Source organism: Lacerta agilis, chromosome 7 (assembly GCF_009819535.1).
Source record: "Lacerta agilis isolate rLacAgi1 chromosome 7, rLacAgi1.pri, whole genome shotgun sequence".
NCBI classification, from domain to species: Eukaryota; Metazoa; Chordata; class Lepidosauria; order Squamata; family Lacertidae; genus Lacerta; species Lacerta agilis.
The window spans coordinates 80018424-80032610 of record NC_046318.1 but is presented as its reverse complement, the minus strand read 5'-3'; the positions used below and the strand labels follow the sequence as shown (position 1 = coordinate 80032610).

General features: G+C 44.4%; 1 protein-coding gene across 1 annotated transcript in view; it reads left to right on the top strand.

Annotated features, from left to right (window-relative positions):
* Window positions 1-691: 691 nt before the first annotated feature.
* Window positions 692-14187, top strand: part of KCNK9 (potassium two pore domain channel subfamily K member 9) — a 90281-nt gene continuing 76785 nt past the window's right edge. Inside the window, exon 1 of the mRNA XM_033155896.1 lies at window positions 692-899. Coding sequence (XP_033011787.1) covers window positions 719-899 — 181 coding nt within the window. The 5' untranslated portion in view covers window positions 692-718. The remainder of the gene's footprint in view (window positions 900-14187) is intronic.

Below are 14187 nucleotides of genomic sequence, written 5' to 3'. Positions count from 1 at the left end.
GAACCCGAGCGGGGAAGGGCGATTCCGGGGAGACAGGTGGCTGGGCGGCGGGCAAGATCCGCTCTCCCCGACGGACTCGACTTCCCTCTTAGCTTTCCCTTGCTAAGAGGGCGGGGAGGGAGTTTTGGGGAGTTTGGGGAAACTGTGGGCGGCGGCTTGGAGTGGGGGGGGGGACCTGCCTCTGGTCCTCGGGCTGAGCCTCCTTTCGACTACCCGGGTGGGCAAGATCTGGTTTCCTGAAGGGGTGCCCTTGATGGCCCTGCGCGCCGGGACAGCTTGGTTTGGGCAGGTCTTGCGCAGAGTTTGCCGGCTGCAAGGTCCGTGGTCGCGACGCTCCAGCAGCCTTCTGTGCCTGTCCGCCTCCCAGGAGCCCGAGCCGCGAGGCGGAGAGCAGCAGCAGCAGCCAGAGCAGCAGCAGAGGCGGCAGCAACCCGAGCAGCCGCCGCCACCGCGCTTTCAGCACCAAGGACAGCAGCTTCCCCGAGGGAGCCCCCCGAGCCCCGCCAGGCGCCGCTTGCAGCTCGCCTCCCTCGGCGGCTGCTTCTGTTGCACCCTGCCGGATCCCCGGGCGGCCAGGAGGGGACATGGTCCCCTCCGTGGGCCCTTCCTGGCGGCCATGAAGAGACAGAAACGGGCGGACCCTCTCCTTGATCATCTGCACGTTCACTACCTGCTGGTGGGGGCGGGCCGTCTTTGATGCCCTGGAGTCGACCACGAAATGCGCGAGGACGAGCAGCTGAAAGCCGAGGAGACCCGGCTCAAGGGGAAGTACAACATCACCAACGAAGACTACCAGCAACTGGAGGAGATTATCATGCAGTTGGAGCCCCACCGGGCCGGGGTCCAGTGGAAATTCGCAGGGTCTTTCTACTTTGCCATCACAGTTATCACCACCATAGGTAAGTCCCCCTGCGATGCCGGGATGGGTGAGAGCGGAAGGTTTGAGGGGGCCAAGAGTTGAAAGCTGTGAGATGCCAAGGAGAGGGACATCGAAGGGTGGCTTCCTAAAGTTTGGGTGCTGAACTGTGTTAACACGGAAAATGAAACATATCTGTACATAAAAGGATGAGTAAATGTGATCAGACAGCTCCAAAGGTTGAGGAGTTATGCAAAATGAAAGCAGGTTACCCAGGGAAAGATGTCTACTGGGAGGTGGGTGAGCTGATGATTTGGGGATGCTGGGCAACTGTGGATTTGCAGGGTAAACAAGAAGGGTTTAGGAAGCTGTGCAGTGGGGATTGGCTCCAAAGTTGGAGAGCGAATGACCCTCCCTTTCCTACTCTATTAATTTATTTGAATATTTCAATTCACACTTGTTGGACATTAGGTCTCTCTGTCCCCATCCCCAGATTCCAGATTAAACCTTAGTAAAATTGGGTGGAGTGACTGGGAACTTCTGAAGGCAGAACTTAGCACTACTAGAAGTTCTTCCCAACTCATGACAGGGAGGCAACAAAATGATGTGCAAGTTTCCGCGCAATGATATTTGGAAGATGACGCCAATAAATTAAGATTTTAAAGTAATTGAAGCTGCAATCCCAGGCACACATAATTGGGAACAAGTTCCAGTGAGCTCAGTTGGACGTACTTTTGAGAAAACGTATTGGGTTGGCCTGCAAGTCTCTTTTGAAGATTGTTTTCACTCTAGGGAGGAAAAAAATAGCCAAGGTTTGTAAACTGGCATTGCCATTTACTCTGAAATATTTTGATCACGCTCTTCGGGAATCTTCACAATAATAGTTTGAGGATTGTAACCCAAGCCTTGGATTGCCATGATTCAGGGAACAAACGGACCAGGTCTTTCCATCTGATCCTTTGCTTTGGGAAGGGAGAGGCCAATTGCCCCAGAAGTTTTCTTCTACAACAGTTGTAGTAGTAGTAACAGGTCCTTGACTGCGTGCCTCTCCTCTTGTCTACTTGCAATCTCCTCCCCCTCATTTTAGAAGGAGGAGTAGACAGTCCAATGAGCAAAATAGTAAGAACCAGAGAACTTGCCCAGTGCTGAACATAACATGACTTTTTAGATGACTGTTTTGTTGACAAGGCAGAGCTGTTTTTCTAGCAGTGTACCGTACTCTTGGGGAAAGTGCAGAATCCCCCAAAGAAAGTTTTCTTCTCCTAAAATAAAATAAAATAAAATAAAATATTGCTTGACAAGATGAAATATATATATCAGTGTATAGCCCATTTCATCCCTCAGGCCCCGATGAGGTATCAAGAGATAGGTAATAACAGAAGTAAGGAGTCCTGGACCCTGGACTTTATTTTGTTCTGCTGCATTGATTCCCCCCCCCCCCAGCCCCAGTTTTTTCTTTTTATTGCTTGCCTATTTGTATATTCAGATGCATGTGATGAGAAAATGAAGATGTTCTCTCAATATACACCACTAGCAGGTCACTTGAACACAATAGTTGGTTAATAATGCGTGCACTATGTTCTGTTGGACAGGACACGAAGAACAGAACAACGTTATTAATTGAGACAGACACTATCATTACCGCCAGTGCAAACATTAACAGGCAAACGAGCTCTCGGTTTTCAGCAGAATGTCCATTCTGCCTTCTTTTAAGCTGTCAGGTGGGGAAGGTGTGCATCTTACAGCAGTAAATTGCTTGCCTGAGAGGTAATCTGACACTGGGAGAGATTTTGTAGATTATGTCTCTCTAACTTTGTTTAAGAAGAACGTTTCTTTTGGGGGCCAAAATTATTTTGCTGAGTCTCCCCTTCACTTCAATCTCCCCCCACCCTTTCATAAAGGGTCTTTGTAGAAATCAAAACCTGAATGCTTTGGAACAATCTTTGTGAAGTTGGTTTTTTTTTTTGGGGGGGGGGGTCAGGGAGGGAAACACCGCAGAGTATTACCTCCCCCCGTGCTTTAATTTTGATATTTTTCCACTTGCTGAATTCATTCTGCTTCTCCAAGTGCTTTTATTTTTTTATATAGTAAATTTTTATTAGTTTTCAATCACAGTGCAATGATAGCCTCATTATAACAATACCAATTTATAATACAATTATTAATACCAACCATTTAAATACTGAATTATATAATTTAGATAAAGTGCCCCCCCAGCGTGCTAGACTTGATGGTTTGATGGTTTTCTTCATTTCTGCGTTCCAAAATTCTCCAAGTGCTTTTAGAGAATTAATTTGACCCAGTGTTAAAAATTAGTTCCATCTTTTATAATGTTATGTTTTAACGATTGAATTGAACACTGTCACAATAGTTTGTTGAATGGGTTGGCGGTTTAGTTTAGTTTAGTTAGTTTAGCTGGACCCAATGACATAACTTCCTTTCGTGAGTTTCGGTACATCTGCTGTCTCTTACCTTGTGTACGCATTTAAAATTGTGAGTATATAGTTGAAATACCTTGTAATATGTTGCAGAAGGATGAAAAGATTTTTTTTAAAAAAATGCTATCAGTATACATGTTTGCCTGCCTGCATATTAAGTAAAAATATTGGATATTTAGATCAAAACCTTTCTTATAAGAGCACAAGGAATAATTGGAAGAAGCTGGTGGAAAGAAAACTCTGAATTTAACCATGGGCATGACCTATTCAAAGGTAAACACTTTCTTGTCCCATTGATTTCAATGGGAGAATTAAGTGTTAACTTTGGCTGACTTATACCCCAAATATGACTTGCATCTCCATTGCTTAATTTGTGAATCAACAGGTGCCAAGGTTCAAACCAACTTGGAAGCCATGGGCTAAGCCAATGTGTCTGAATGTGCTCCTATTGTGATTACTTAGGATTGAGAAAAAGCACTCTGTACATGCTCAAAGGCACTCTCTGCTCCATCCAGCCTGTAGGCATAGATTAAAAAAACAAACATAAGCCAGATAGTTTTGAGTGCTCTTCAAGCTGGGGTATATAGGACCACTATCACTGAAAACTGAAAACAGATCTTGGGACTATGCCTTGGCACTAATTAAACCTGAAGATATCACTTGACTCTTTGGATTATTTGTTTGCAAAACGTTGGCTAATTTATTTATTATGTTCATTAAATAACTTTTATTAATTATAATGAGTTGCCCCATACATACCATGTGCAACAAATCAGTTAAGAGTAAGTTGCTTGCATAGGTTAGATCCACTAACAGTGCAATTCTATGCATGCCTGCTCAGAAGTAAGGCCCGTTCAGTTCAATGGGACATATTCCCAGGTAAGTATGTAAAGGGTCGCAGTCTCAGTAAGCCGAATGCTTTCCTGCTGAAACCGATGGGACAAGTTGGCCTTGACTTAATTTCGGACCCATTTATTTCAATGAGTATCAGGTTCTACCAGCCCATCCTTTGCATGAGGACAAATTGACAATTTCTCACGTGTGGTTAATTTATAGCTTTAAAAAGTGCTTCTGTTTTCTTTATTCCACTTCACTTGTTTTAGGCCTTCAGAGAAAACACTTTTTTTTTTTAAAGTTATTTTAGAATAATCTGCAGTGACATCAAGTGTGCCGCTCTGCTGGGTTTTTTTTTTTTTTACGTTTCTATTTTTAAACTAACCTTGAAGACGTCGCTTTGCACACACTTTGTTCTCTCTCTGAAACCACCTAAGTACAACTCAAGAAGCAAAAGCACATTTTATGCATTAATGAGAAGGCACCAAGTGCCTCAATAGGGTACAGCTAGTGGGCTTTTTACTAGCAAATGCAACCTGAAATTTCCATATTTTGCATAGTGTCAATAAATACAACAGTTGGTTGTGTTTTCTGGATTGGCTTCTTACCAAAGGCAAGAAAATAAGAGTGTCCCAGAGGTGAGCCTACCCAGGTGCAGAATTTGGCATCTGGCAATGAGCAAGTTGGTCGAGGTTTAGTGATTATGGTGTGTTTGTTCAAAATATTTCAAGACCGCCGCCTCACCAAAAACAGCAAATGTTTAAATTGTTCCAAAGTTCAGAAATCCTTAGTATGCCACCTTTTAGAGTTTCACTGTCATCATTTTTATTTGCAGAAACCCTGTCAGTGTACATGACGCTCTACAGCATAAACCAGTGTCCCTGCCCCTAGGAACATACAGTGCCAAGTCTGACAGGGAATAGAGGCACAGAAGAGAGAGGAGGGGGCAAGGGTAACAAAGAGTGAATGTGAGCAAACGCTGTTAACGCCTATCAGCTGTGCACACATCTGAAACACATTTAGAACCATTCCCCCCCCCCCCCAAGAATAATGGGAATTGTAGTTCAAGGGTGCTGGGAATTGTAGCTCTATGAACTACAGTTCCCAGGATTATCGGGAGTGACTGTGTGCTTTGAATGCATGGTTTGTACTCAGCCACTGCGACCTCGCTGCAGTTGAGAACCAGCACTGCAAGCCTTTGCTGTTCTACTTGGGGACCAAGAAGTGAAGTGGTGGTTTCATGAAAGAGAATCTTCACTAGCTTTCCCCAAGACCGTCACACACTAAGGATCATTGCTGGTTCTCCACATGGACCAATAAGCAGGTTGTATTCTCTCTTCCATCCTTGTGACATGCTTGCTGCCAACCTTGACCTGGGTTTCCTGAGTGAGGCCCCATCTACAATATACATTTAAAATACCATTTTAAACAGTCATGGCTCCCTGGCCCAAGGAACCTGGGAACTGTAGTGTTTTTTTTTCTTCCCAAATGATTTTTATTGATTTTTCCTTTAATTTTAACAAACAAAAACAAAAAAAGAAGTTTGCAACATACAACTTATAGAGACAAATAATATAGAAGACTTATCTTACAACAAGTGTATAACATTCTTATCTTATACACTTACAATTTTCAACCCTTCCCTTCTTCCTTCTTATGTCTTCTCTAGATCGTATTTCTATGTTTAGCACGTCAATTCCTTTTACTTCTAATAAAATTTTTCTTATCAGCTTTCATTTTGTTCTAACATTCTCATTTTCATCTTTAATATCCTTCCTTATTTCTTAAATATTCTTTTATATAAAATAACTATACACCGAGTGTTCTATGCCATCCATTTATATCTTACACACCTTGTCCAAATAATCTATATATTTTCCCCATTCTTTTCTAAATGTTTCCTCCCCTTGCTGTCTGACTATTTCAGTGTATCTGAAGAAGTGTGCATGCACATGAAAGCTAATACCAAGAACAAACTTAGTTGGTCTCTAAGGTGCTACTGGGAGGATTTATTTTATTTTTTATTTTGTTTCTTCTATTTGGTTTTTGACCGCAAAAAGGGCTTTCCGTGACTACTTTAAATCTGTAGTGGTGTGCTCATGTTGTGATTTCTCCCCCCCCTTTTTCCCTTTTGAAGGCGCTTTTAATTAATTAATATATTTTAAAATGTAAACCACTTTGAACTGCTGGAAAAGCAGCACAGAAGGCTTTTAATAAATAAACCTTAATTACGTAAATAACAAATCAATCATTCCCAAGGAGGGATTTGAAGGGAGAGAGAGAGAGAATAAGAGAGATGTAAGACCACATTAAGGTGCTTCCAAATCCCTGGATCGTGTCCCTCAAAGGTATTTTCACATTTCACATATTGGCTTTTTCACTGAGCGTGCCCACAGTAGGGACCCTCACTCTTTCACTCTGACTAGTGTATGCATGCTTTTAAAGAAGAATTTAGTTTGCATTTGGAGGGGTACGTTGAAAAGCAAGTTTGAAGTGGCTCTGCACTCGCTCTCATACCAGTTCTTGAGGCAAGGCATTAATACCCCCAATTTACAGAGAACGGTGGCGCTATGGTCTAAACCATGGGTAGGCAAACTAAGGCCCAGGGGCCAGATCCAGCCCAATTGCCTTCTTAATCTAGCCTGCGGACAGTCCAGGAATCAGCGTGTTCTTACATGAGTAGAATGTGCCCTCTTATTTTAAATGCATCTCTGGGTTATTTGTGGGGCATAGGAATTTGTTCATTTTTTCCCTTCAAAATATAGTCCGGCCCCCCCACAAGGTCTGAGAGATCGTGGACCGGCCCCCTGCTGAAAAAGTTGGCTGACCCCTGGTCTAAACCACTGAGCCTAGGGCTTGCTGATCGGAAGGTCGGCGGTTCGAATCCCCGTGACGGGGTGAGCTCCCGTTGCTCGGTGCCAGCTCCTGACAACCTAGCAGTTCGAAAGCACGTCAAAGTGCAAGTAGATAAATAGGTACCACTGCGGCAGGAAGGTAAACGGCATTTCCGTGTGCTGCTCTGGTTTCGCCAGAAGCGGCTTAGTCATGCTGGTCACATGACCCAGAAAAACTGTCTGCGGACAAACGTCGGCTCCCTTGGCCAGTAAAGTGAGATGAGCGCTACAGCCCCAGAGTCGTTCGCGACTGGACTTAACTGTCAGGGGTCCTTTACCTTTTACAGAGAACGGATCTGAGGCTCAGGCTGGCCAACTTGGGAAACTGCTGTAGGTCAGTGGCTGAGTGACTCCTTTGCATGCATTAAGTCTCAGGTTCATTCCCCAGTCTGGGCAGAGCTGCCTGAAACCTTGGAGAATTGCTGCCAGTCGGTGCACGCATTACTGAGTTAGATGGACCAACGGACTGACTCAGTATAAGGCAACTGGCTACATTCATAATTTGCTCTTTCTCTATCTGCACATGAGTTGCAAAGGTAAAAATAAGTGGGCAATAAAAACGAAAGATGTCCTTTAAACCCCTCTGCCTCCTTTCCCATCCAAATAATCCCTTCCCAGTGTTGCTTTGCCACAGAGAAGCAGCACCTGGGAAATTTGGACTCTTGAGTTCACTGCTCACATGCAGTTTTTGACTCAGAGTTAATTGCAGGTTCGAGATACATCCTGGTGCAGCCGTGATTTAAGCCACAAGTTCCTGTCTGGTATGCTGTCCGCACTTCCCTCTCTGACCTTGCTTTATGTCCCTGACTCATCTTGAGTCCTTTTGGCAGGCTAGAATGTGTCCTCAAACTCTGATATTGCTTGCCTGGATTATGGATTATGGAGAGAGGAGAGAGGGGAGAGAGAGAGAGAGAGAGAGAGAGAGAGAGAGAGAGAGAGAGAGAGAGGAATACAGTGCACTCTACAAATGCAAACTTGCAACCAAGATGAACAAGGGTCTGGACACCAAGCCTTATGAGGAACGGTTGAAGGAACTGGGTATGTTTAGCCTGGAAAAGAGGAGATACAACAGTCATCTTCAAAAATCTTAAAGGATGTCTTCCTTGGGGTGTTCTGTGCAGAGGTTGGGTGGCCACCTGTCATGGATGCTTTAAGTGAGTTTCCTGCATTGTAGGGGGGTTGGACTAGATGACCCTTGGGGTCACTTCCAACTGTACATTTCGACAATTTTACATTTGTGGCTCTGCTTCTTTTGCCTCTGGCTTAATCCATGTATGTATGTATGTGGACTGTGGAATGTTGTCCAGAAGGGAAGCAAGCCATGGTGCTGTAAATGTTTTCCCCATCTGTATTTTAACTGGAAATGCCAGGGATTGAACCTGGCACCTAATCTATAGAAGCTGCTGCTTCATCACTAAGTTATGATGCTGCAGTCATGTGCCTTGGGCCCCATTCCATCTTCTGTCAATGGATGGTTTTTCCATTGCATTTATATCTCATCTTTTTCCTACAATGAACTCATGGTGGCATCCAAGGTTCTCCACCTCCTCCTCATTTAAACCTCACAGCAGCTCTGTGAGGTAGGTTAGGCTGAGAGGCTATGACCTGTCCAAGGTCACCCGGTGAGCTTCATGGCCAAACAGGGATCCGAATCCTGGCCTCCCAGGTCCTAGTCCCACACTCTGACCACTACACCACACCTGCTGTCCAGTTAGGGAGCATTTGGTTAAGAAACCATGCCAGTGAAATGGAAAAGTTGGAAATATTACTTTTCTTTCTGGAGACCCATTTTGCACCACCAATGTACAAGACGTAATGGTGCTAAACTGGTTGAACTGGTTGGTTCCTTGCTGCAGCTGCTCACTGTTAAGGAAACCAAATGCTCTCCTAAATCCTGAGTGTTGTTGTTGTTTAGTCATTCAGTCGTGTCCGACTCTTCGTGACCCCATGGACCAGAGCACGCCAGGCACCCCTATCCTCCACTGACTCCTGCACTTTAGCCAAACTCATGTCAGTCGCTTCGAGAACACTGGCCAACCATCTCATCCTCCGTCGTCCCATTCTCCTTGTGCCCATCATCTTTCCCAGCATCAGGGTCTTTTCCAGGGAGTCTTCTCTTCTCATGAGGTGGCCAAAGTACTGGAGCCTCAACTTCAGGATCTGCCCTTCCAGTGAGCACTCAGGGCTGATTTCTTTAAGGATGGATAAGTTTGATCTTTTTGCAGTCCTTGGGACTCTCAAGAGTGTCCTCCAGCACCATAATTCAAAAGCATCAATTCTTTGGCGATCAGTCTTCTTTATGGTCCAGCTCTCGCTTCCGTACATTACTACTGGGAAAACCATAGCTTTAACTGAGTAGTCGTTGCTAATTACTGCAACTTGCTCACAAATGATGACAAGAGAGGTGGGAGAATTGGGAAGCTTCCAGGCTCCATTGCACTAATAACACTTGACCAATTTTTGTTGATTCCATCCGTTGAAGCCCACCCTTCCCTTCATTAACCAGTGATAGATCCCCCCCGGGACGTGAGAGGTCTAGCTAATTTGTCAGCTCCAGCATTAGCAGAGGCCCAAAATATTTATTCCGTTCCTTGGAGGATATTTTCTGACTCCCAATTGCCATACTTTTTGAATTTTTTATTTTTTGGTAAGAAAGTTTTCTACAGGCTGCCACCCAATCTTGCCCCCCCCCCACACCCAATCACTGTGCAGAAAATATATCACTGTGTTCCACTGGGAGCGTTGAAGTGACTTCTCATGAAATTTTCATGACTTGGTGGTTCAAAAAAGTTTCTTCAGGGGATTAAAGGAATTTACTTATTACTTTACAGGTTTCTTAGAGAATGATTTCTGAGCATTGAGAACAATTTGATAGTTTATTTCTGTACCTGAGCAAAATGCCTGCTCCTTCTCTATGTCAACCCCATTCACCTTCATCTAGTTTTCAGATTCTATTTTCTGATTCAAAGTTCAATGTGGATAAGAATGGTGTTGCTCGGTTAGATAAAAATCTTTAACCTAGCATGCTGTTTCCAGCAGTGGCAAGTCAAGTGTTTCTGGGTGCTTACAAACATGAGGACCCCCTATGGGCTCTCTGGAGCTCAAAGGTATATCAACTCTGCATATGCCAGCTCCACTGAACTAACTTTGCTAATAGTCCTCGATGTGTGTTGATTGCTCTCAGTGGGACTGTGATCCTAGTTCCACTTTCCTGGGCTAAGTCCCCATTGAAAATGGGCTGTAGCCAATGGCCTTTCACTCAGACCCACTGAAATAAATGGGCGGAAAACAGTCATGCTCATGAATTGCAAGAGCTCTGCTCTGAGTAGGGCTAGTATTGGATACAGCCCCATGGGATGTACGTATGTCTGAGTAGACGTGTATAGGATTGGGTGTTTTATCCCCCACTGAAAGTACTGGGACTTGTCAGTCATGACACTGATTTCAAAGTTACTTAGGTATAACTGACTCTGTCCGGACCCAACCCTATGTGGGTTTATTGATTGATTGCTTAACAAGCTTCATATCCCTTCTTCTTAATACGCTCTCTCTCTCTCTCTCTCTCTCTTCTTGAGCTAAACTGAGTTCATTCAGCCTTTTCTCATTCATTGCATCTTTTGAGCTTTTAAATCCTCCTCAGGATTTGGTGATCATTCCAGGACAGAATCACAATGAACTCAGATTAATTATCAGCATCACCCAGTTCTGTCTGTTCTGACTGGCTATCTAGGTTCTATAGCAGAGACGTTTCCTATCACCTGCTGTCCTAATAACCCAGGGGTGGGGAGTCACAGATCTTGGGGCCAAAAGTGGTCCTCGGGACTCCCTTCAGGCCACACACCCTCCCCTTACCCAGGCCACTTCCTTCACTGGTCCTGCATTGCACACTCCTTGAGTGTGTTTGTCTGGTTGCCATGTGTTTCTTGCTGCCTGGATGGAAGAGTGATGTGTGTGTCTGTGTGTTGGAGCCTGCCTACTTACAAACCTAATCGTAAAAGAAGTTGGAGTTCTTATTGCCAAATACACTGTAATGAATCCAAATAAGAACTCTGGCCAAAAGTTTTAACCAAAAAACATACGTTTACTCGTAAGTAATTCCAAATGTAATATCAATTCTGTAAAGAATTACAGTCTTAAACATAAAATAGTTTCATATGGAAATTTTCTTTGAAGTCTTCTAGATACAGATGTCAAGGCTTCTCAAATACGTGTCAGATGCAAGCCAGGGAGACCAGGACAGGGCCCCGTTTCGGCATGGATGCCTTCTTCAGCTGGCAATATCAAATAATATTAAATAGCACAGAGTACATCACGTTTCAGAATAACATTTTACAAAATCATTATTAAACAACATAAAACGAGTTGTGTCAAAGTTTTAAACAGAATTTTAAAGTATCATTCACTAAAGGTCATAATTCAACAACATCAGAAAAATTATTATTACAGGAAGTTTTAAAGTCTCGTGCTTATATATGAACCAAAGTGGCTTTTCATAGTATTTGGTTCCTTACCTTGTTTTTTATGATAGAAGTATATGAACAATATATATGGTGTCTGTTTCTTTGATTCCTAAAAGGATATAGTGTCTGTAAATCATAGAAAGAACGACTGTTAAGATTCTTCCATTAAATTGTATGCATGTGAAGTGCAAGGTTATGTATCGCCTCACCTTAGAGGAAGTTTTGCTGTGTTTTTCTGGCGTTTCCTACTCATAGGTGAGTTTGTGGCCTTATATCTGGTAGGGGAGGAGATAACCCCCTATTCTTCTTAAACATTGCATGGGTTGCCTTGTTCATTTTTGCCCCTGGACCTGCCCGCTACTTGCATGCGATTGTCCAGAAGGGAATGAAGTCTTTGGGCAGAAAATTGTCCCATGTCCCTGTTTTAACTGGATATGCCAGGGATTGGATATGAACGCAAAGTGGGTGCTCTGCAAAGTGGGTTGGGTTTCCTCGTATGGTGTTGCAATTAGGGTTGGCAGAAGCCTTCACGTTTGCCTCACCCCCTGTAGGTGGCAAGTAGAGATATTGAATCTCAAGGCGGGCGGCAGCCTTTAACACCACCACCGCCACTTGCAAGCTTCAGCCTGACAGAGCTGGCTGCAATTTACACCACGGATACTCGGGGAGAGTCTTCCCCTCTCTGCTCCAATTACCCTCTGTCTCCAGCGCTTACCCCCTGACATTATTAGGGGCTGCTCTCTGACATCACCAGGGCCCAGCCCAAGATCTCCGGTTTGGGCCCTGAAATCTCAGGGTTTGGGATTCTCCTGCAACCCTGACTGCAACAACATTAGACCATATGATGCTGTGCAATGCAGGCAGAGTCCTCTGATGTTACACAGGCAGGTTGCTTCAGCAGGGGCAATTGCTCAGATTACAGTGGCTACAGGCATTGTCCACGCCCACGCCCCCAGTCACTCAAGAAGAGCCCATGTAGATTAATGGTGAAGAGTACAGATGGTGATCTGGAAGGCTGCAGTTCCAAAGATCTCTTCTCAGGCATGAAATTGCTATGTGGCCTTAAGCAAACCTCTCTCTCCTTCTCTCAACAACCCTCACCCAAATGCAACATGAGGTGATACCTCCCAGAGCAATTGTAAAAATAACTAAGAAAACACATATGGAGTTCTTTGAACATTAAAGTAGTAAACAGAAACTCCTTTTCCTCCTCCTCAGGATCTGGTGACTTCTGTTTCAGTGTATCTGAAGAAGTGTGCATGCACACGAAAGCTCATACCAAGAACTAACTCAGTTGGTCTCTAAGGTGCTACTGGAAAGAATTTTTTATTTTGTTTCGACTATGGGAGACCAACATGGCTACCCACCTGTAACTTCCTCCTCCTGTTATTCTTCTGATGTGCAATAAAATGTCTGTCCTCGGCTGCTAAGGGAAGTGTTCCTTTTCAGGGCTCCGGAGACTGTAGAATAAGACCTTTGTGGTGCTATTTGAGTTCTTCTTCTTTTTTGGCGTCACTCATAGCTTAGTAAGATTGTCTTCCATGACCATGGAGTTAACAGTGAGTTCATAAGTGACTGTAGAGGCAAGTTCTGGATCCACATGTCCTTCCACAGTGGGGACATAGGTTTCTGGGCGGGAGTTGATCATGGTGAGGGTGTCGCCAAACGTACCTTCCTCTTAGCTTTCTCCTTTTTGCCCTGCGTTCGTGCTCCTTCAAAGTCCATGACACCCTTGGTGAAGGCTGTTCTCTAGTTGGAGCACTCACGTGAGAGCTATTTGAGTAAAAAAGGTAAAAGACCCCTGGATGGTTTAGTCCAGTCAAAGGCGACTCTGGGCTTGCAGCGCTCATCTCGCTTTCAGGCCAAGGGAGCCGGCGTTTGTCCACAGACAGCTTTCTGGGTCATGTGGCCAGCATGACTAAACCACTTCTGGAACAACGGAACACCGTGACGAGTGCCAGAGCACATGGAAATGCCATTTACCTTCTTCACACTGCAGCAGTACCTAATTATCTACTTGCAACGGGAGCTCACCCTGTTGCACAGATTTGAACCACCGACCTTCTGATCAGCAAGCCCAAGAGGCTCAGTATCATGGGGAGGGAGTTTCAGGGAAAGGGCACATTTTTTTCCCTGTTCTCTCCAAACTTTCCACCTTTTCATGTTTGCTGCACAGCGGTAGTGACTTTCGACCCAGGACCTGAGCATCTTTAAAACTAGTATCTCATCTGATGTGTGGACTCAACACTTTTCCCAGCTATACACATCCTCAAATACTGCTAATTCAAGACTGCCCCTCCCATTGAATAATGATTATTTAGCTAGCTGGGATCCTGTTACGGAATCAGAGTGCCTACAGCTAATTAAAACATTAAAAAATGGTAAAGCTCCTGGTGAGGACATGATCCCTTCTGAGGTGTTTAAATCAAATGACCAATGGTGGGCCATCTTTCTGGCCAAACTTTTTACGGTAATAAATAACACATGTAAAATTCCAGCAAACTGGAAACTAAGTTTGGTAGCCCCTATCTACAAGAAGGGTGATACCCAAGATCCAGCAAATTATCGCCCTGTAAGTCTCCTGGACACCGCATACAAACTTTATACCCGCTACCTACTAAATAAGTTGGTGGACTGGGCGGACCACTCTAACCTGTTCAACCAGGAACAGGCAGGATTTAGGAAGGGACACAATACGATAGGTC